The 24,229-nt window shown below is 36.1% G+C and overlaps 1 protein-coding gene across 1 annotated transcript in view; it reads left to right on the top strand.

Moving 5' to 3' along the window:
- Nucleotides 1-24,229, top strand: part of DOK6 (docking protein 6) — a 239,412-nt gene that overhangs the window by 176,101 nt on the left and 39,082 nt on the right. The window contains exons 6-7 of the mRNA XM_085052459.1: nucleotides 3,584-3,722; nucleotides 22,790-22,907. Of these exons, the coding sequence (XP_084908585.1) occupies nucleotides 3,584-3,722; nucleotides 22,790-22,907 (257 nt within the window). The remainder of the gene's footprint in view (nucleotides 1-3,583; nucleotides 3,723-22,789; nucleotides 22,908-24,229) is intronic.

Raw genomic sequence — 24,229 nt, 5'->3', positions numbered from 1 at the left:
CTTGACTTCTCATGCAGTTGCTGAACATTGGACTGTTAAACTTTTAAAATATTTCACCCATGACATGACAGCATGAACTTCCATTTGGGAAAAAGTACTTTCTGTAAATGGTGGTCAAGTTAACAGTTTCCTTTTTGGAGGGAATTCTACGAAGTTAATATACAGTATTGATTGTGATCTAAAAAACTGAAGTTACATAGTGAGCAAAGGCAGTGGGAAACCATTGTATGAATTTGGGAAATGTTGAAAAATGTCTGGCAGCAGTGGTGGGAAAATCTCTTTGGCTTGAACAGAAATTCTACCTAGAATAAAAGCAAGAACTTTCACTGTTGATCTTTGAATGAAGTTTGTCCAGGCAAAAAGCTGAGCTCTCATGTTCTCTCTATTCTTTCTCCTGGCTCTTGAGATAGAGCTACTAATGATGATGGTTGTGAAAAGCTGTTGCAGTATTTCACGAATTTAAAAAATTGCAACTATTTGCAGCACTGTTTATCTAATGGTGTCACTGTCTGTCCAGTTATATCATTCTGTAATAATCTATGGAAAAAAAATGCATCTTCCTATTTCAGTCAAAGCACTTCATAAATTTTAATGCATTGAATCTTTAAATATCTTAAAGCTTAGGTTAATGACATCCCTGTTTTAAAGTTGAAAAACACAGAAATAGATCAGCATTTTTCAAGCGCCCAGAGTGTGTAAGTATCTCATAAAAAAATTAAAGTATACAGAATCAGTGACTTTTTTTGACAGTGAAGGTCATAGTGAGTTGGTAGAGCTGCATTGCCTAACTGCAACAGTGCCACGAATACAGAGGCCCAGACCTTTGTCCTGCCTTTTCTTGAAACTGATTTTTGGGCATGTAAAAGTTATGAAAATGTTATTAAATCAGCAACTGAACAACCACATGGGCTTTGAACATAAAGAAATTTAACTTTATCCACAGTTACTTCATTTTGACTCATAATAAAGCAACACATTATCAAGGCTAAACCTAAACTTGTAGCTTTATAGGGACAGTTATCTGGCATCTAGAAGGACCATAGAGAAAATAGCTTTTTGTTCTACTGACTTTGTTTTGACACTAAATAGAACAAAACAAGAAGTCTTGTTTCAGCTCATGGGCTTGTCTGTTCCTGTTGGCCAGATATGTAATGGTCCTCTGCTTTTTTGGCAAAACCCTAAAGGTTGGGAGAGCACCCTTTACCTGTCTCCATCTTCATCACACTTAGGAGTGCTTCTGTTTCAGTCTGTGTTTCCTTGTTCTAGAAAGACTGAAACTAGCCCTAATGAGGCCACTGATCTTGGTTTGTGACTAGAACAGAAAAATAGACTAGACTGGACAGGACTAGACTGGACTGGACTAGACTAGACCAGAAAGTTTAAATTCAGATTTTCACCTCAGTAAAGGAATAATGTTCTGAGAAGATGAGCAGGAAAACTTCACTATGGCAAAGGGATTCATCTCCTTGGGAGACAGATTATTAATAAGAAGTTTTAGTGGAAGAAAAAAGGTTTTATGCTATTTTTTGCAGCTTTTACCTTGTTCAGATGTGCCAGGTAACAACTGCTTCGTTCTTTGGGGCATTAAGTCCTATTAAACTTGAAGCCAAGTTGAGAGAATCCAGCACTTTAATAAATGATGTCCAGAATTCTTCTTCATCTCCAGTTTTGAGCAGCTCTGTGCATACCATCCATCATTAGCCAGGGAAGCCCTCATGGGGAGGCAGGTGTCCATGGCTTTCCAACACTGCTGTGACATGTCCACCACAGGTTGGGAAGGTTGGGAAGCAGGGCAATGTCCTGTGCAGTGGGTGAGGTGCCAGCACAGTGCCAAAACCTCCACCAGTGCCTCCAGCCAGGGGAAGACCCTGCTCTGATCAGCAGTGGTGGTGGTTGGGTTTTGCATGGTGAAAACAAACAGCAAAATCCCGAATGTTAATCATGCCCCATTGCCTTTTATCCCGCTAGGATTTTCCATCCTCTGAAAACAACAAAAAGATCATATTTTCCTTCGGTTTCTGAAACCCCATCCTTTTTTCCAGACTTTCCATTTCACGCTGTTTGAATTTTATTAAGATCTCTTTACACAAAAGCAGAGTGCTGGCTATATGGTGCCCTGAGGGATCTGAAAGGCTGTTGCCATAATGTCACAAAACTCTGGGGACATTTTATTTCCACCAGAAGCTCTTTGGAGGACTGTGGCTGAGGATATATCTTAAATGTTTACAGCAGGGATCTTGATCTCCATTGAAATTTAATACAAAAGCTTTTTTTTTAAATCTCTTAATTAGCACATCACATTAACACTGATTAAATAATACCAATCTATAAAATTGATTATATTTTATTTATATTTTGCAATGAATAAAACTGGCATTATTCCAGAATTATGGATAATATTATTAATCATATATTCTTAAGACTATGAATTTCTTTTCAGTACCACAATTGATCATTATGAAGTATTTTCACTAGGTATTTTCCAGAAGCACTTCTGTTTACTGTTTCTGCCTCCAATACTTTCTGTTATTCCCAAACACAGGAATGCATAAATTCTTTGTAGGAGGCTCACAGTAGCATGTCTCCTCCAGTGAACAGGAAAAGATTTTGTAAGTGTTAATAAGGTTTTATTTTCACTGGTCGACCTTGAAATCAAAAGCAACTGCTGAATTCTCAGCAATGCCTTATATAGAACAACAGTCCTGTTCAGATGACTTTTTTAATAAAATTGTCTAGGAAGCCAAATTCTAATTTGACAAAAAGTGAAAAAAGGTATTGCATTTTCAAAAAGCTGCAGTATAATAGTATGTGTGTATGTGCATGCATGTAATATTGCAGGAAATAAATTTAAATTATTATTAAATTAAATTAAATTTTAATTTAATTAAAAGAATATAGATTTGTATGTTCATTTGATGAGAATTTTTTTATAAAATTTAAAGAATGAATAATCATACAGAATCAGGGATGCAAATTCTATAAATAATGATATTTTAAAACCCATTTGAATATTGAGCTATTTGGGACACGTTTTTCTAAAATTCTTTTTAATTCTATATGTTTTGGGCTTTCTGGGACCATGCTGAAGGTGCTGGGATATTAACAAAATTTTGTTTTCTTAAAAATAATGTAAACATCCAAAACATCAGGGGTTTTTTAATTGGTCAGTGTTCTCTTAAAATGTCAGCTTTTCAAAGTCATGATGTACTGCGTATTTCTGGCATCAATTGGTTAAAATAATTAAATTTAGCTGCCACTTACTGGTGCAGACATTTGGAAAAAATGACAGAAAGAACTGGCTCTATTACCTCAAGTTTTTATTCCGTGCTAAAGCTTCTTTTTCACTATCCAGATGATGATTAAAACTGATTTTAAAAAATAAGGTAATGAAGTTTTGCCCATCTCTTGGAATATGTCTCTCTCAGATGCTAAAAATAAGAGCAGATATTTGGAATTTCAGAGTTTAACTACACCTCTAAAGTTGGCATTTGCTACTGTAAGGTATGCACTTTTTATAACAGTTAGATAAAAATTACACAGTACTCATCTTTTTTCTTTCCCTTCTGTTTAAATCTCCCTGCAGGATGTGTGACACAGGAGAAGGGCTGTTCACCTTTCAAACACGAGAAGGAGAAATGATATATCAGAAAGTCCATTCTGCAACACTGGCAATAGCAGAGCAACATGAAAGATTAATGATGGAAATGGAGCAGAAGGCAAGGGTAAGGTCCTTTCACCAAGAGTCCGTAAACTTACAAAAATTGGTAATAAACCAAAGTCGGTGGATTCAGCTGTACCAATGGTATTGGCATTGTGGCCAACACAAAACAGACTTCCAGATTTATGTATTTTCATGCTCAGGGATCCTCCGTGTGTGATGCACAATAATCTCTAGTAGGTGACTTTTTGGAATGGTGGATACCATCAGACATGAGATCCATGGTCACCTTCTCTGAGATTGTATCTCTGTTACTCAAAGATTCAGCCTTTGGCTTTTGTGTTGACTACTGACAAATGAGTTTTAATTGCTCCTCATGGTCTCACAGGTGGAAAAAAAAATCCAACCGTACAAACACTTCTAGGTGACAGCAGACATGTTCTGTGTGTCTTAACCCCTGAAAGAAATTTTTTTCCCTACACTGCAAGTAGCAGTGCAAATTCAAAAAGAGATGTTTTAATATTTTTTGTTCAGAATTTCCAGTTTGCACAAATTTTGTTTGACTACTATTGAAATTTTGGAGTGCTTTTAAGACAGAAAGAGAAAGCTTTTCCCTGTATGCTTAGAAGTAGAGATGGTCTTTAATGATTGTTTTGGAAAGCTAACTTTCAGGCCAGGGAACCTAAACTGTATGCTTTTCTTCTGAGATGACCATTATTCCCTAAATATCTTCTTCCCTAGACAGGAATTTCAGGTTAATTGTGGCATTTCCTTCTTTCCCTCATCCACACTGTGTGTGCCTATGGTCATGCAAACATGACTTTCATGGATCTATCCCCCACACTCCACCAGAGCCAAAACATCTTCCTCACTCTCTCAAGACAAAGGTTCTTGCAAGGAGCAACCTAAGACCCCAATGTTCAACTTTTCTTAATTACTCCTCAGATAAATCAGAGAATGTTAAGGGATGGAAGTGGGCCTTAAAGATCTAATCCCAACGCCCCCTGCCACAGGCAGAGACACAATTTTCCCTTATTCACTGAAAAATAAACTTGAAAACTACTTAGATTTCCATCTCAAAAGGCTGCTGTGTTGAATGTTCCTCTCAGACTTTGCATGTCTGTTATGAGAATATGAATGGGGAAGCCATAAAAAAGGCTCTCTTTTTGGTGGTTTATGAAAAAAGGAGGATGAATTTTTCCATAGAACTAGACAAAGTAGGAGCCTTTGCGTAATAGTTGAGATGCACAAACTTTAGAGAGAAACTGCAGGAAGAGGAGAGTTTACAAACAGGATTAATAAAGAGCAATTGCTGGAAGGTTGAACACAAGGTAGAACAAATGGAAGTCCATGTGAGGTAGTAGAACCGCTGCCAAAAAACCCACTGCATTCTGCTGGGCAGACGATTGAATAATAGGAAAAAAGCAAGAAAAAAGCATCATTATAAATATGTTTGCTTTTAAAGTGTCTGCACCAGTAACAGACATTAGAACATTTTCGTGCTGCCATAATAAATGCTTAGACCAGGATCACACAAGATTTTCCTTCTACAAAACCATCACTTTCAGCTCTTCCTCCTGTCAATTAGCAGCTCTGCTACTTAGCAAAGCCATTTCCATTCTGCTATCAGATGAGTTCCTTGAAACCACGTTTATGAAGGCTGTGGCCATATGGTATGTAATATCCAACTCTGAGTGAGAGCAGGCTGAGAAATAGAAATGACTCACCAGCCTCACCGTGTATGATGTATTTGTCTCCTGGATGAGGCTGCACTGTGATCTGCACGGGGAGATCAGAGGCCCACAGAGGCTGCTGCAGGCTATGTAGAAACTGTGGGCTGTGTAAAAGAGGCTGAAAAACTTGTTGATTTTGTGCTTCAACTAATAAACTAATGTTGGTTTGGATCTGGAAACTCTGCTGCTCCTGACTGATGAGGTGCTGAACATTTAGGGGATCATCTGTGTCATCTGTGACATTTGAGTTTTATTCATATTAGAAACAAAATCGAAAGACATCAAATGGACTGTGTGTTACAGACCTCTTATTAAGTATCATTTTTCTAATTCCAACAGTTTCACCAAATACCTGTATTTTTATTTTTAATAAGATCTGAAATTGAAATACAAGCAAGAGAATATTTTAAATCGGGAATTTAGCTGCCATAAATGTCTTTCAGGTCTTCCCAAAGCTTGACAGCTTGACATTTCATCCTTTTATCTGTAGATCTATACTTGGGGGTTTTTGCCCTCTCCTAACCCTTTCTGTAATGAACAGCTCAGGTTTAATAGTGTTGAGTTAAATATTTTTTAATATACATAGATGAAAAATAGAGAATTTTTTAAAAGTAAAGAAAGATGAAGGCTATATCCATTGTACAAATCAGAAAAAGATATGTAACAGTAATCATTACTTCTTCCTTCCAATCATTAGAAGTCATTTATTAGAAAGGACCCACATGAATATTTGTGTTCTGTCCTAAGTGTTAATAAATTTTAAGTAATGAATATGCTGAAGTTTCATTTAAGCTTTATCAGATTATAATAGGTTAGAATCTAGTAGAAAAAGTGAATGCAGTTTATAAAAGAAATTAAAGTGAATTTCTTTTACCAGAGCAACCTTGACAAGCTATATAGATTATGATTAGTCTTCATAGTAAATATACAAAGTACATCAACTTGATAATACAAAAATAGCAAAAAAGCCCAAACACAAACCACAAAAAACCCTAGAAACAATACTGGCAGAAGAAAAAACATTGGATTAGTTATTGCTGCCAGAGACTTGTCAGATAAAGGTATTGCAGACAGCCACAGGCCACATTTGCTCCATTTATGGAGGTCCCTGCACACAAAAATTCTTTTTCAGAATGCTAAACTATAAATTCATTTTTATGCTAAGAAATTTTTTGCTCAAGCCAAGTAACATGCTGGATAACTATGTTAATAGGAGAGAGACATGACAAGGGAACTAATTTTTCCCACTGCCTTTGAAAGTGCATGGACTGGAAGTAAAAATGTTCTGTGGCAGCTTGTAGAGTACCAAATCTGCCTCATTGTCACCTCGAGCAGGAGAAGCCCAGTCAGTTTAAGCAGGCAGTCATGTGCACTCTTTCATCTTCTGCCCATTTTCCTTTCGAATTATAACACTGGAAGAAAGACCTGAAATATGAGATCAGTAGTCACTGGCATAGGTGTGGATTTGAGCTGGTTATTGGTTTTACTGAGATCAAAGTAGGCTGGATTTTATTCAAAAAATTTTTCAAAGTGGACATTGATCTAATTTAGCTCAGGTGGTTTTCTTGACTGAATTTGAAACGTCGCATTGGCAGAGTTGATAGTGTTTTATGCTTCCTTTGTTTGGTACAGTAACACATTTGGGTTGATGCTAGTAGTTAAATTGAAATTCTTTTCAGGGAAATTGTCAGCTGTATATTCACTTTTTTCAGTCTTTGCTTTTTTGATGGATCGCTGTAATACAGATGATAATTCTGTTTTGTAGTTGTTTTGTGGGAGAGAGGGCAATATTGCACTGGGTTTTAGTGGTTTTAATTTCAAGATAAAAAATTTCAAAGAACAATGACAGTATTTCTATTTACATGCTTTTATTTTGTATCTTCCTCCTTGCCATCAGGCGAAGACATTAGGTTTGGTGATCTTTTTTAAAGAATCTCAATTCAGATGGTTTTTATACACAAGCATATGAACAGTTGTTCTCAGCAGCACTTGTCTGTCTAACCTCTACACCAGGATGACAACATGGCATTGGAATTTAAATCTCTAATTTTCCTCTCTAATGCCAGCTTTGATCTTCTGCCACTCAACATCCACTGAAAACACTCCTGATGTAGCTTCTGCTCTCACTGTTGTTCAAGTGTAGAAAATGGGAGGTTAAGAGCTGGAGATTTCCTATGTTTTGACTATACATATGAGGGAGGAATTCTGAGGAAATACTTATACCTTTGTAGCCCTATAAATTACTTCTTTCAAGAGCTGCCAGTAAAAACTTACTATGTAATCTCAAAAGAATAAAAATTTACAATGTGTAAAACAATAAGCCTAAATAAGATAGCACTAAAGTTGATGGTAGCCAGCTGAACTTAATCAAACATCAGTAATACTGAAGTATAAATACAAGAATAAATGATAATGGCCCGAGTTTCATAACTTATTATACTTGGAAATTTTCTATAACATTTGTTTTACTTCAGACAGCAGAGCTAAAAGCCATTTTAGATTGTGATCTTTTTAACATTTCCCAGGAGATAAACACCTTTATGAAACATTGCACCTGTGTATTTCTATTCTCATCATTTACAAGTCTTGTCTTTAATATTTAACTTAATATAAATGAAAGAGTCATCATGATAGATTTCTGTCATTAAAAAAAAAATAAAAAGATGGTATCAATGAGTTTACGTATTATTTCTTTAGAAGACATTATCAGGAGGGAAATAATGAATGTACCAAAGAAGACAAATATCAAGCAATGAAACTGGGCTTAAGGAGATGTTGAAGAAGAAGGTGGTTAAGAAACAAGCCTGAGAGTCATTTTGTTTTTCTTATATGGAACATAATGAGGAAGATGTTTCATAAGACTGGTCTGAGGATAAATACAAATTACAGTAATGTCAGACACAGTGTTAATAAGAATGTAAATAGAATTAAAAATATTAATGTAAATTAAAAATATTAACGTAAATTTTCATAGGGAAAAAAACCAACTGTGAGGCTGGAGGAAGTAACAACATTGGTTTCATAGTGAACTTTTAATTTTTCTTTGTTCTGTAAGGGAGTCTGTACTATCTTTATCTTCATGTGTTTTGAACCTGGTCACATCCTTAATGCATACTCATAAAACATTACAGGATCAAACACCAAGAAACACATCAAGTATTCTAAATTTTAAAATTAACTTGATGGTTTCAATCTGAAGTATCCTACCTTTGCCACTCTATCTTCAGAGCTTTGACTGGTTTATAGTTGTTATTGATGTCTTTTTGCAATGGTGTGCCTATTACTTACTATTTCAAGTTGTGAAGTATAGGAATTTCAGGGAAATACTAGTGGATGCTGCTGACCCAATGAATATATGAAATATTTAGCTAAATACATTTTATATATCTTTTGGGCTTTATTTCACCACTGCAATTTACTTAGTATAACAAAGATCTTATGTGTTGTAATTCTGCCTAAGTGTGTTTGAGTTGACTCAATTTCTGAAGAAGGAACAGAAGAAGAAAATTCTATAGTTCATCCACAGATGATCCTATGTCATGACACATTGGTTTCTTAGTATGTTTTCTTCTCTTTCCAAGTTATATATAATCTCAAGTACTAAGATTCTGAATACATGTGATGATTCATGGACTCATGTACTTTATGTAACTTGAAGCATAGCCTCAGGTCAGTTATTCATGCATACTTAGCTCAATATCATTCTGTACTTCCTGCCTGAAACTGTGTATGGAGTTACTGTACAATGTGTCTAGAAATTTTATAACCCTGTAAAAACTTGGCTGCTTTATTGCAAAATAGCTTTATTGCAGAGCTGGTGAACTGTTTACTTGGTTTGCATAGGTGTTGTGAAGCTTGTTTCTGTAATACTATGGAATAGAATAGAATAGAGTAGAATAGAATAGAATATTTCTGTTGGAAATTACCTACAACGGTAATATAGTCCAACTGTCTGACCCCTTCAGGGCTGACCAAAAGTTAAAGCACATTTTTGAGGGCATTATCCAAACACCTGTTAAACACTGACCATCTTGAGGCATTGGCCACCTCTGTAGCAAGCCTGTTCCAGTGTTTGACCAGCCTCTCAGTAAAGAAATGCTCCCTGGTCTCCCTAGTCTCAGCCGCCCCCGGCACAGTGGAACACTCCCACTATGAAATCCAAACTTCCACAGCCGTTGGAATCTCTCATTTATCCCCTCCTTACCAAGTCAAGACCTTTTCCCCCCACCTCTTCCTCTGTGAACTGCAGGGTTCCACTGTGCCCCTATATGGCACCTTGCAGGCAGCAAGAGGTGTAAAGATGAAGTGTAAAGCTCAGATTCTCTGAGAAGCTCCGTAGGTGGTTGGTGTTCCTGGACCTTTGCTGTGTGTTTGAATGAAACCATGGAATAGGGAAAGTCTTTTTTACTATGGCAACGAAGGGTTTGTGCAGCTGCTCCTACAGAGTGGTGGGGTGGGAAACAGAGCTGTTCCTCCTGTCACAAACACTGCAGACAACATAAAGGTTTGAGGGGTGTGTAGGTAAGTGGCGTGGGTAGGTGTGAGAGCAGAGCTGGGAAATCCTTACATAAGAGTGTGTCAAATATTTTGGTAGCTGATGATGTAATTTAAATGCTGTTTTGCCATTTGGAAACTAAACTTGCCCTGGAGTTTTGAATGTTTTTGAAGTGGTACTAGTCATGAGTGTTTTCATTCAGAGTATGGTGGGAAAAATTCAATTCTTCCTTTGTCTGGCACAATTTTGAAATCTCTCTTATCTGTAGTCATAGGGCTGGATGATCTTGAATGCAAAAAGATACTCTAAATTTCTCCTATAGACTAAAACCCAAGTACCTTAGCACATGCATATGCATCCTTGCCTAAAAATTGCTCTCATTCTTTTCTCCTTAAAAATTTCTGGAATATTTTGCATAGTGTTACCACATTCTTTTAACCTTTTGTCTTTCTTGCTACCTAGGATTCACACTGAAATCTGCTCTTCTGCTAATATAAAGTACAAGCTCAATCAAAATTTGTATTAAAAACTTTGCAAAGATGTCTCACAACTGAGATATAATTTTTTTTAATCTACATGGAGCCTTCTCCATCTTATGAATCCGTCCTAAAGCTGCATACATGAATCCTATAAACACTTTTTTCCCCTTTCTGTTCACTTCAGTTATATGTTTGCATGAAGCTGGGCTGCACTGGGAACATTTCTTATTTAAGTCACCACAGTCTGGTTAGATTGTTAAAATGCAACAAGACAAAGATGTTTTCATAGCAAGGTATCCAAAGATGCAAACCCTACTGTGAATGTAGCATGTAAGGACTTTAAAAATCCCTGTAGCCACCTATCTACATTTCTAGGCACTTTTTAAATAGCTATTTCTTTTAAGTCAGATATCATTTATTTCAACTCTCTGCAGTTGCAATCAAATAGAAGAGATTTTGAAGGTTGGTGACATGAGCAAATTAGTAATTTTTTTTTGTTTTCGCTTTTCTTGTGCTTTGCCAAATATTGCGTATTTACAGAGTTAACAGAGTAGTTGGAGAGGCACTGTCAGGCTGAAATTCGTATTTGTTTCCAGAAATGCAGATAATGAAGACCCAAAGAACTTTTCCCTAAACAAAATTGATGATTTGTTTATCAGACTTATTTGCTAAAAGCTGTGGGTGATATGAGCTACAAATTTGGAATGGCTGCTATAATTATATGGTGGTTGTTGCGTGTCTGACTGAAGCCCAGCTCTCCCCTTAACCAACCTCAGAGAAGCATTTAATATGGAAGGGAAGTTTTCTTTCCTATTGTGGACCTTTAAACCAGCTTGCTTGTATAACATGCTGGTAGGTTCATGTCATTGAACTTTCTCGACAGAGAATCAGGTTTTATTGACTTAAGTATTACTAAAAAATAATCCCCAAACCACCTCACTGGGAGGCTTAATTTAGTATTAATCTCATATCTGTTATTTTCAGAAAACTGTTTCTTATAAAATGAAGTCACTATAGAGCGTCTCTTATTATTAGAAAAAATAATAGCTGATGAAGTTATCTGATGCTCTCAAGAGACAGGTATTATGATAATATTAATAGTAATGAGTAAAGTGAGGCACAGAAAGATTAAGGCCAAATTCAGCTGTGTATGAATTGCCCAAGGTCATGGAGTAATCACCTCTATGCTAGGCATAGCACAAAACCAAAACAATAACAAACCAAATCCTTAATCATACTCAGAAGAAAAAACTTCTGAAAAAGGTATTTTTCACGTGGTTTCCACCAATCTTTTGAATTATAGCATCATTTTGTGTCTCCTGTCAAGCAAAGCCTTCCTCTGTTTCAGCAACTCTGTTTAGGAGTTTTTTATATCACTCAAGGGAATAGTAAAGGCTTTGTCTCTGATTAATAGGAACCTTCTTTATCAATGATTTACAGAGGGGCACAATGCTTTTCAGAGAACAGGAGAATTATAAAAAGTGATAATCTGAGAAGGGATCAAAAATTCTCATAACAGCCCTAAAGTTACTTTGTCGTTCCCTCCTGTGCTTTTTGTGCTTTGGCTCATCAGGTACTTGTTGGTAGGACAAAAATTAGGTGAAGTTCACCCTATGTCTTCATTTTGCTTTTTTTCTCCACTTCTATTCCTTTTTATAAAGATAACAGAATTTTCAACATGAAAATTATTTATAATCTTTCTGATTTTCTTTAGACTGAAGACAACAGATGAGTATCAAAAAAAGCCATATCTGACATATACAAACTTTTCCAAGTACATACAGCCCTTTAATATGTATTTATCAGAGCCTATCCAGATAGGGGTTGGATGTTCTTTTTTTTCTCTCAGCTGTGGGTCATTGTTCTTGTGCTACTAATGTCTCATATGACACCAGCCATGCTAAGAGTTTTTATTTATCAGCTGTGCAGGAATCTGGTTCAGAAGAAAGGTAAGGCAGTAGTACAGACTATAGACCCTGTACTTTTGGTTTGACATTATTTCATGAACTACAATGGTTGCATTATACAAAGATGTGCAGCTACTACAGTCAGCAAAATGTCAGTTTGACTCAATGGCATAGCACAGTTCATTAGCTCTCAGATTTTCAAACTCATTAAATATCAGATCAGAAATACTGGCATTGGAAGGGGGGTCACCTCATCTATCTACTTGCCTGTTCAAAGCAGGTATAACAAAACTAGATAAAGTTAGCTAGGGTCTTACCCAGCCAAGTTTTGAATACCCCCACTGATGCAGATTGTGGGTGCTCATTCCAGAACTTGGCTGTTCACACTGTAAAGGATTTTCTTCCTTAAATCTGTCTCAAATTTCCCTTGCCACAGCCTGTGACCTGTTGGTTCTTGCCCTTTCACTGTGCATCTCTAGTAACAGTCTTCTTTGCAACATATCTTTAAGAAAAGGGAGAAAAAAACAGGGTTAGATTTCTTTTAGCCTTTGCTTTCTCATGGTGAATAAACATTAGACACTTAATCCAGCATCACTGATCATATTCTGCTTCTTAGAGGTTCTCTGCCAGGCTCTCTCCAGTTTGACATTCCTCCTGTGCCTGGGCCCAAACCTGAAGACTTTGTGAACTTAGCTAAACTTCCAAATGTGGTTTCTCAAATGCCAAATAGTGGGAAAATGTGACTTCCCCCATTCTACTGGCTATGCTTTTGGTAGCATGATCCAGTGTTGTTAGCCTCCATCACATGTGCGCTGGTCATTCTTGTTATCACCAGGACAACCAGTGATAGTTTTTAAGTTTTTACCTAGCAAGTCAGTCCCCCGGCTGTACTTATGTGCAGAGTTGCCCTGGCCCAGTTGCAGCATTAACATCTGTCATTGCTGAACTTTATGATATTCCTGTGAGCATTTCCCTCTGCTTTGCTGAAGTCCCTCTGAATAGAAGCCCTCCTGTCTGGATGTTTGACTGTTGCCCCTGGTTTGATGTCATCCCCAAATCTGCTGAGAGTGGATTCTGTCCCACTGCCCACGTTGGTGATGAAGATGTTAAATGTAATGGAGTGCTGTTCCATCTCAACTGCAGCAATACATTTTTAAAAAATGTTTCAGTTCTAGAGCATTCAGCAGCAAGGAATTAATGAAGATTTTCCATGCTATGGCAGAAGCATCAATTTCTCTGTTTCTTATGACTGTCTCAGGGTAAAAGCTGCTAGTCTCATAGCATATTCGGTCTGTCAGAATTAATTTCCATAAAGGCAGCTGCCATGCAAGATTCACATGGATTCATATGACTGGCTGTTGAATGCGTATCTCTACAGTCTTTGTGATTCAAAATCCATTGATAAATCAGCAAAGGTTCTTCTCTTCATTGTTCTTCAACATTTCCTTGTAGAACATAGTGGTAAAAGTTGCAATTGCTACCACCAGAGAGATTTTGTAAAATCCTTTCTAAAAGGGTGGCATTTCTGTGATGTGTTCCCACATATTGTTTGGTGATCATCTTTACATATATTTTGTACTACATGAAGGAAAAAAAGCAAGAGTTACAGATTTCCATGGCAACAGGTATAATTCTATTTCCTTTGTTTTGTGAAGCTGAAGCAGAGGCAAAGGATTGTTTTATTAAATAGCAACTATGGATTTAAAAAGGCTTGAGTTATATGGCATGTGGTCATGTATCTACAACTTCCATTGTGCCAAGCAACTTTTGACAACAGCACTAAAAACACCTATTTTTTGTCTGAAAATGAAGTTAGGTGAAGAAAGGTTGATAATGGTAACCTTTTCTGGGCTAATGCAAATATTTAGAAAGATAAATCAATCTACAAACACTTCTCTCTCTCCCAGCTTTCCAACTGAATTCCTGATTTGCAGCTACTTTTTCTATATTAATAAACAAACATCAGTAAGGAAGCAAAAATTTCACTAGCTTTTTATATGCAGAAATTTGGATTGCGAATCAGAGAATCATGTCTCTCACTACATGTTGTTTCTGGGCCACAAAACACCTAATATTTCCAAATATATATTATGTATATTTATTTAGAAGTGTATGCATTGCTTTTTAATGGTTGCTTATTTCAATTTTAAAAGAAAGATGTCAAGAATGCTCTGTCTGTATCTATCTATATACATGATCGTGATGTGATCCCAGTGAGCACTCAGAGTGAAAAAGAATAGCCCTTTATTTTTATATTCCAGCTTCTCAGTTGATTTTCAATCTGTAAAGTTCATTAAAGGCAATGGAGCTACTGAAGTAAATATTTAATCAATAATGAATAAGTTGCCTTAAATGAAGTTAATATGTTTATTTGTGTGTTCATATGCACAGGCATATATTTAACCTCCCCCTCCACCCCAGAAAATACAGTATGTTTCAAAGCTAAAACGTAATAGTTAACATTTTTTTGCATCACATATATGTACTTAGCCCCAGTAATGTGTGATTCAAGATGCATTTTAAATGTTTAAAGGTAACTAGTTAAAAGGAAGAAACTGTGTCCTTTTGGAAGATATCGAAGAGTCATCTGAGAAGACTTTACTACATAATAGTAAATTTAATGTATTCTAGGTTTGCTATTTCTTGGTTTTAATTGAAATGTCTTTGTATGACATATAAAACTAACTTCTGAAAATGTCAGAAAGTAGAGGTCATCCAGACTATGTGTGTTACTGAATACTGGAGTCACGCACTGATAAGCTTAATGAGGAATATTCATGAAAAGTTGTTGATGATTATTGTTTCAGAAAGTATTAAGAAAATTGTCTTCTTGTCATTTTATTAAAGTTCATTGGTCAGTAATTTTTGTATACTGAAATGAAGAAGCCGAAAGAAATGTGGTTTCCACTAATATGTGTAATTGGAAACTACTGATCTGTTCTAGACAATAGAAGAAAAACTTCATAAGAAGTCTCATGAGGTCCAAGTCATTTGCTTTATCAGAAATAATGAAAGTCAAATAAGTGTGCAGTGAACAGTGAATACAGATCATAGCATTTTTTAGAAATCTAATTTTTCAGCCCCAAACTTATTCAAGTGGGGTTTTCCCTACTGGGGACAGTCCGTGTTCATCCATATTTCACCTTTCTTGCCACATGCTAGAGAGAGTTTTTCAAGTCTGTTCTCCACTGAGAGACATTTTTCATAGCATGGCTTCCACCACACCATTTCCAAAGCAAATTTCTGTGTAGTCAGAAAGGCTGTCCTTATGATACTCTCAAGTCAAATGGTGAAACTTGAAGTGTCCCAAATATCCGTTCTGAGATATGACGTATCTTTCAGCAAGTAATTCCATGAAAGAAATCTCATGCTTTGAAGACTTTGCCAGAGCATATCAGGTTGAGGTCAGACTCCAGTAGCTTTGTAACAGAGAGGACTACTCAACAGAGCAAGGAAAGTGAAAAACAGACAGAAGGACAAGACTTTTTATGACTTCTTATGTCAGCACTGATAGCAAGCCTCACTATTTTTAGCTTTGGCTTGACAAACCTCATGAAAGAGCCCCTTCTGGAGCACCATAACTCTCAGGCTGAATTCCCCAGAAAAGACTTGCTCCAAATGCAGAATACAAGTGTTTGTTGATGGTCTCTTTCTTTGATCTCTCTAACTGAGGCATTTCAGTTCATTCTTTTCCACTTCAACTCCCTTATCCTTACACTGTTCAGAAGACAGACCTGGGACTCTCCCTATTCTGTAAAACCTCCTCTATAATTTTGGAGATGACAATCACAGACTGGTTGAGGATGGAAGGGACCTCTTGTCCAACCTTCCTGACTCAAGCAGGGCCATCAAAGCTGGCTGTCTACAACCATGTCCAGATGGCTTTTGAGTGTCTACAAGGTGGGAGACTTCACAGCCTTCCTGGGCAATCTGTGGCAGTCCTTTTTCAACCTCACAGTAAAAGTGTTTCCTGATGTTCAGAGGAAATCTCCTGTGCTTCAGTCTGTGCACATTGCCTCTGGTCCTGTCACTGGGCACCACTGCAAAGAGCCTGGTTCTGTCTTCTTTGCACTCTCCCTTCAGGTATTCACAAACATTGATAAGATGAAGCCTTCTCCAGGCTGAACAACCCCAGCTCTCAGCTTGTCTTCATAGGAGAGATGGTCCTCCCCACTGATCATCTTCGTGGCCTTTCTCTGGACCTCCTCTAACAGGTCTGTGTCTTCCTTCTGCTGGGGCCCTCAGAGCTGGATGCAGTGCTTCAGGTGGGGTCTCACAAGGGCAGAATAGAGGGGGAGAATCACTTCCCTCAACCTGTTGGCTCAATTGTGGTTGGGCTTCTGGGCTGCAAGCCTATGTAGATGGCTCCTATTTCATGGCAACAGAAAGGACAAGAAATATCTGCAAATAATGTCTGTTCAATACTGGATTCTCTATCATATATGTATGAAAACACACATGTATTTCTTGAAGAAATTAGTTCAGTTGTGTTTGATTCCACTCAGACATGCTGTATAGTCAGGCTTGGAATAGTGGTGAATGATTTTATGTGATGAAACGTGGATATAGTATTTGTTTATGTATAATAAAATGGCTCAAACCTTTGAAAGATGTAAGAATCTGAGCTTCTACCCTCACAGTAATTATTATAGTTTCCAGGAAACTTCTGTCATGAAAGGAACAAACTCACAATTTTGTGAAGCAGTATGGGTGAAGACATGCACCTTACTGACATTCAACAAATATCATCCTGATATGCTGTAAAACCCATCTAATTTTCCTTCAACATTAATCCATTCTGTCAGATGACATGGATCCGTTATGAGCTTCTTTAGGAGGAAAGAAACAATAAAAGAAAAAACCCAACACACTTCCTCCAGAAAAGGGGCGAAGTGTCCCAGTTCTCTCTTTATAGTGTGGCCAAAGAGAATATAAAAAAAACAATCAGCCCTTTGAATCTCCCTTCAGAATACTTTTCTTTCACTATTGCTTTATTATTCATTCACAATGTTATCCCACCACCAAAGAATAATCATCATCGACCCTGGCACCACAAAGAGATTTTGTTATTTTGATTTTATTTTTTTTGTCCATAATTAAGTAACTCTCTGAAAGGTAATAGGAAGGTTGGAATAGCTATTGAAAACCTTAATGCTAGAAATATATTAAAAAGGCTGAAATTATTTATACAGATAGTTTTTCTACAAGTTTTTTCAGAGGACTTGTGAGGTCATATATTGGCAAACATGGGACAACAATAGATGCTTTTGCAAAAAACACAAACATGATACCCTTTTCTTGGTAACAATGAGAAAATGGGAAAACTCATTTTAGAAAACCCAAAAACTTCTCTCCTGCTTGTTCTCTAACTCAGGTGATATCTAAGCTGCTACCTCAGCTGATACTACCTACTAGATTGTGTGATTCTTAAACTCTTGTAATTTTTTACAGTGGGTACCAGTGAAATGAGTCTGTGTCAGCTAATTGACACTTAAGAAGTAAAATATATTTCTTAAGCCCTCCTTCTCTTCAAGGCATAACACAAAAAGCAACCTTCTTTAGAGTTAGAAAGAAAAAAAATCTAAATAACAGTATTCAATACATATTTCCACACTACAACTCTCGTTAGTCTTCTGTGACCTAGTTCTCTTGCTATTTGTTTAAAGACACTAATGAGAATTTGAAATGAGACAGAGGGTTTTATCCATAATAAACTAACCTATTTTCAGAGCATATCTGTAAAAAGCAAGCTGTCCTTATTGTAGACTAAAAAAATTGGAATGAACTATAAATTACCCAGTTTGTCTCCTCAAGCCAAATGTATTTTCTGTCACCTTCAGTGTTTTGACTTTTTAATGAAAAAAAAGAGAGAATAATATGCTAAAAAGATCAAAGCTCAGAACCCTAATACAGTTAACAGGCTCCATTCTTGGAATTGTATTCATTATTGATATCAGAGTAACAAATCTATTGAAGTCAATGGAAATGGCCTATGGGAATTAGAAGAACATTTAGTCCTTAAGCCTTTCATGGAAGAACAATAATGAAAAATATGGCAAACTTCTTACAGTGACACATTAATAGACTTTTTTTTTTTAATTTCTATTTTAGACAGATAGGTCTGTAAGAATTATAAAGTTGTCACTGTCAAAGCAAAAATTTCATATGACTCAATATTTTGGATATTTTGGATTTGGATATTGGATTTGGATGCAGAAAAGAAATGTAATGTTCACTGTGTGAAAGGTATTTTATGAGATAGGTTCTGGAGGAAATGGATGAAGCCTAACTGCTAGGTGTTTCATGTCAGATGACCAAAATGCTTCAATGGTGTTTTGGTTTTTTGTATTTCCGCCACAAAATTCCCCGAGTTAATTTGGTTTTGATGTATGCATTTAGTTTTTTCACGTAAGTTCTAATTCCATCATCACTTTTTGCCTGATAAATTGGGAAAAATGTCTAGATTATGGTTTTTTATTTCCTGAAGTGTCATCCAATTTGAAAAATATTTGTAGCCGCATCATTCTAGATGCATGTTTAATTTGGTATATTGCTTTTACTTTCCTCTCTTGAGACCAGTGGATAGATGAAACACAGCCAAGCAATCCTCAGTGACATCACAGAATGCTTTGGGTTGGAAGGGACCATTACTGGCTATCTATTCCAACTCATCAGGTCTGCAATAAGGGAAATCTTCAACTAGACCAGGGTGCTCAGAGCCCAGTCCAACCTGTCCTTGAATGTGCCAGGGGATGAGGCATCCACCACCCCTCTGGGCAACCTGTGCCAGTGCCATACCACCTCAATCATAAAAAATTCCTTCCTCATGTCCAATTTACATTTACCCTCTTTTAATTTCAAACCTTTACTGCTTGTCCTGTTACAATAGACTGTGCTAAAAAGTCTGCCCCATCTTTCTTATAAGCCCCCTTAAAGTAAAGTTTGCAATAAGGTCTCCCTGAAACTTTCTCCATGAAATTCTCCAGTCTGAGCCCCAGTTCTCTCAGTTTGTCTTCACAGGAGAGGTGTTTCAGCCATCTGATCATTTTTGTGTCCTTCCTCTGGATCTGCTCCAGTGAATTCCTGTCCTTATACTGAGAATCCTGGAGCTGGACACAGCACTCCAGGTGGGATCTCACCAGAGCAGAGTAGAGGAGCAGAATCATCTCAAATTCACTCCCAGATAGAAACATTTATTTCTTCTGTGTGTCTGTGCTACCTTTGCCATTATGGACCCTTTCTGTACAGTTGATGCTAATACATCTGAGCCTGTTTTGCCAGCTCCAGAGAAAAATGTGTTGGTGTTGGAAACAGTAGCTGAATATTGGACTGTTATGTAAGAAGAGATCCAGACTCAGAGATGTTGTTTTAATTTTCTACATGGTAAACAGGCTTAATGAGATAGGTGAAATAATTTTAAAATGTATTTTTAACTGCTACATTGCTGTTAAATTAAGGACATTAATACATCTGTGCAGGATGGTCGACCCACTTTGAGAAAACAAGAAAATTAAAAGGTTATTTACGTGGTTTTTTCCATAGTGAAACCTTCTCTGTTTGTGTTAGCTGCTTTAAAAAGTGAAGAGGAGAAGCCAGTTGTTTTTTATTGAGGGATAGTAAAAAGACAAAAGGAAAGAGTATCTAGGACAAAGTCTCTGAACTTATGAGTATGATCTCTTTCAATGGTCTGGAATACCAGAGGTCTTGAACCTGAGCACCTAATTTTTTAACAATTAAACAGTTCTTCCCTGATTTACATTGTTTGATTGGTTTATTTTTCTGTTTTAACATTGCTAACTACCAGAATTGCATTTACAGCTGGGGAAAAGGAATTCTGAAACTGTAGTCTCGGTACTTTAAATACTAATTTGACCTGTAATTATTAATATAGCAAAGAGCTATCTAATAGTATATGAACAATTGATTATATGTCTATTTTCTTCACCTTGGTTTCAAGTTTTCTATCTGAAACACCCACAGTGTAACATATGTGATGTTCCCTAGAGAAAATGGGTTTCTGCCAGTATATTTTCTTTGAATACAAAAATGTTTTTACAAACAGTTTGTACAAGAAAGCATTCTGTCATTGTCAATGACATTTGATCAACAATGTGATTTTTATATGGATAAAAAAGTTAAAAGAAAAAGTATAGCTGATGGTAATCTACTATTCAGTAAGAATAACTTCATGGACAAATTAATGTTATCATCCTTTACATGATATACAAGTTAATAAGGTCCTCAAATCCATATGTTTTTGTTTCTATTTTAAAGTCTCAAATTAAAAACAAAATTGGCATTGTATTTTAACGTTGCTTTTTTTTCTTTTTTTCTGAGAATACTATAATAAACTAGAAATTACTTTTTTTTTCTCTATGGAGTCCCCAAATAAATATGGTTCATCTTCTCCTATTGCAGTTGGCATATGGTGATAATTCTGACTCAAAAGGTGATATCAGAAGTTCTTCATTAAATAGAGAATCTGAGGAAACAACATATTATGAATGCTTGCAGTGCAATCTTCTGCACAAGTTCTTACCTTGTTTTATAGTAAGAACAGATTTTCTTTTTTCTTCTAAAGCTCTAATGTGTGCAAATAAAGTTCTGCATCAGTATTGGTCAGATCAGGCAGGAAGTAATGATCTCAAATCAGGAATAATGATATGTTTAACAATTTCCATTCCATGCATAGATTAGCTTTGAGATAATAAACTGCAGTCAAAGTGGTTCTATTTACTGGAATTATTTTTTTTCAGAATGCATACTAAGAAAACATTTTGCCTTAGATTTACCTTTTGGGTGAATAAATTATGAATAAATCATCAGTAAACTGAAGTTAGATGATTTTATGTAATTTTCTTCCTCAACAAAGTTACCCTTGTTATCCTTGTTATATATAAACGTGGTAAAATAATTTAGATGGTTTGTTACTGTCCTGATATCTACAATAAAGGAAATTCTGTGTATTGATAAACTTTAAATGCCCAAGCCTCCCTAAAATTGAAATTCTTGTGATAATGCTTTCCAACTTCTTTTTTAATGGACTAAATGGTTCTGCAAGCTCTTTACTTCATATCAAATAGCTTCTAATGATGATCTGCACCACTGACAAATGAAATGTAATATTTGGCTATAAATGAGCAGAAAAGACATTAGCTGGAGACAGGGAGTTATTTTGATGACAGTTCTCAAGAAAACAGCAACAAAAGTAATTACAGCAGATTGATCTGAAGCAAAATATATTGCATGCATCAGTGTGTGTTAATACTGAAAATTTAAATAATTTTAGATTTTTGTGTGGATACTGTCTCTAAATTTTGGGGGGGGGGGTTTGGGGTTTATTTTAAATTACAGAATAATATAAGTGTGTATGGTTAAAAAGTGCTTTTTTAAATTTGACATTATGATTCTGAATGAGGAATCCCTAGGAACTAATGACTAAACCAGCAGTAAATCATCCAAACCTTGAATACCTTCTGCTCAGTAGCTGAACTCTCTGAAAATGAGTTTCTAGGCACACCCTCTCAGAGTGCCATCTTGGTGCCACCCCTGAAACCAAGAGGTTTTTCATTCTAAGTCTTCAGACACAATTGATCCTTCAGTATTGATCCTTTCACAAATCCTCTGAAAAAATTCTGCTCACAGTGGGTTGGTGATTTGTTAGATCCCAACAATTATTGATCACATTTTATAGTCTGTAAAGCCAGAGATACGAAAAACTTGCAAGTGCATTCTCTTTTCTTCTAGACACAGTAAGCATAACAGGAATATCCAAAAAGGTTTCCAGAATGCACAGTCCTTCCTCTTTCTTTTTCCTCTGTAGCGTTGTCTTGTTTTTCACTCACGTTAATAGTTTGTTGGAGACAGAGATCTCTTTAGTAAGTTGACATTCCTTCTGTCAGATTTCTGTGCTGTAGCTCTTGTACACAGGGACACTTACATGCAATTTACTATTGCAGTCGCAGAAGTCCCCCAGACCAGGAAAATCTGCTCTTGAAGCCACAGGCTGCTACTGGTGATGAGATGCCTCCCCTTCAAAGGAGGATTAGGAGATTAATGACTCTCCATTGCTAATTCTCTGCTGGTTGCCTCAGATTCTCTCTTGGCATCTTTCTGGGTATTCAATCCAATATGCAGGCTAAATGACCAAAAGGAAATGTGATTGCAGAGGGGTTTCAGAATTCAGGCATATGTTAATCCATTATTATCATAAAGTTAAAGAAGAAAATAATAAAACCCTGGCAGCAACAGGAATAGCTGTGGATAAATAGAGACATGTTCTGATGTCCTAATATTAACCTTTGCTACTGAACCTATATACCCAGGTACACTTTTGCAGCTTTTTTCTGAGCATTCACAGTGCTGGTGCTTGTAACAGAGTAAAATGACAGTATAAAACCTGTGGTGATTCAGAAAATAGTATGTTCATGACAACATAGGTTGAATTTACAGTTTTGAGATTATTAATCAAATATGCTTGTGTGTGACCTTCCATTTATGTTTGCTTTGGCTTTTAGCTCCAGACCAGTCTGTCTGAACCAATGACTTTATCCAAGTCGATCTCACTCCCTCGTAGTGCATACTGGCATCACATCACCCGGCAGAACAGCGTTGGAGAAATCTACAGTTTACAAGGCAAGTTGCTTGTAATGCCATACCCATTAGCTTCTTTCCATTTCACCAGAATTCATGCAAATTGCCTTTTATTTGCACTGGTTATTTTCTCTCCATTTCATTTTATCAATTGTCAGGAACCTTAGCAGGATTCCTCAATTTACATAAAACAGGTTTCTTTTAGTCATTTTGTGAACTAATGGTGAAAATTATTTCCAGAATCACCACATAAAGCCGGATAGACAATTTGGCTCAATATAGCTTCTCAGCAGCTAATGAATGTCAGGTTGTTTTAGTATTTTTACCAATAAGATGGGGCAAGTATTTGGGCAACATCAGGGTGCCTAATTAAATCTACATAAAGTGACTATGAGTTGCAAGATTAAAACAAAGTAATTCTAGGAAGAAGAGCTATTCTTGGTAAATTTCCTTGGCAAATCATATATATGAACTGTTGACTCATTTAACTTATAGGTCTTCAACAAATCTTCTGTCTATGGTTTTCTTTCATATGTTTAGATTTGCTTAAGCTTTTAAATGTTATAATTAGCATAACTTGATGATGATGATTCACTGCACTTAAGCTGAAATTTATTTGTGTCTTTTAGGAAACTGAAATTGTTGTTACATTTAAAATGTAGACCTTTTAAAAACAGCCTTTTTTAAACATATCACTTTGTATTACTTCTAAAGGCCTTAAGGATTTTGTTTGCTTTTGCTCTTAATAATCTGTTTGCATAAACAATTTACATTTAGATAGGAAGTTAGAAATTGCTCACAAACAAGAGTACCAATGCAAGGAAACAGTACATGTTTTCATGAAAGTAAGTAAAATGTAGTATATAGATGAAGAACATGAAATGTTTTGTTTTGTAAATTATCACATAAATTAAAACCAGTAGTTGAACTGTGAATTCAATGGGTGACTCTTTAAAGGGTACAGCATTTGTTTCCCATCATCCCCCATACAGCAAAGTTAATTTTTAATCATGGTTAAAGTCTTACATTTAAATACTGGTAATGGAAAAAAGAAAATAATCTTCCAGAAGCTGTTTCTGAAAAAAAAATTGTACATCACCTTACAAATATTCATCGTATCCCTTACATTTTTTCATGGACACAATAAGAATGCAAAAAACTTTCTTTTTAGAGATGCTAGATTTCTTCTTCTTGTATTCTTGAAGTTTGTTTTCTTCATCATCAAGATAGTAAATGTGTTACATCCACTCTCAATGATCTTTTCTTCCTTATAAATGGCCTTCAAAATTAAAGAAAGAAAAACTTTATATGTAAAGTAATAATTAAAGTATCTATACCACCTAGCTCTGCAGAATTCAACATAC

The sequence above is a fragment of the Lichenostomus cassidix genome, chromosome 2, assembly GCF_008360975.1.
Source record: "Lichenostomus cassidix isolate B80296 chromosome 2, HeHo_3.0, whole genome shotgun sequence".
Taxonomy (NCBI): Eukaryota; Metazoa; Chordata; class Aves; order Passeriformes; family Meliphagidae; genus Lichenostomus; species Lichenostomus cassidix.
Note: the sequence above shows the minus strand (reverse complement) of the source record. Positions and strands in the feature narration are given on the sequence as shown.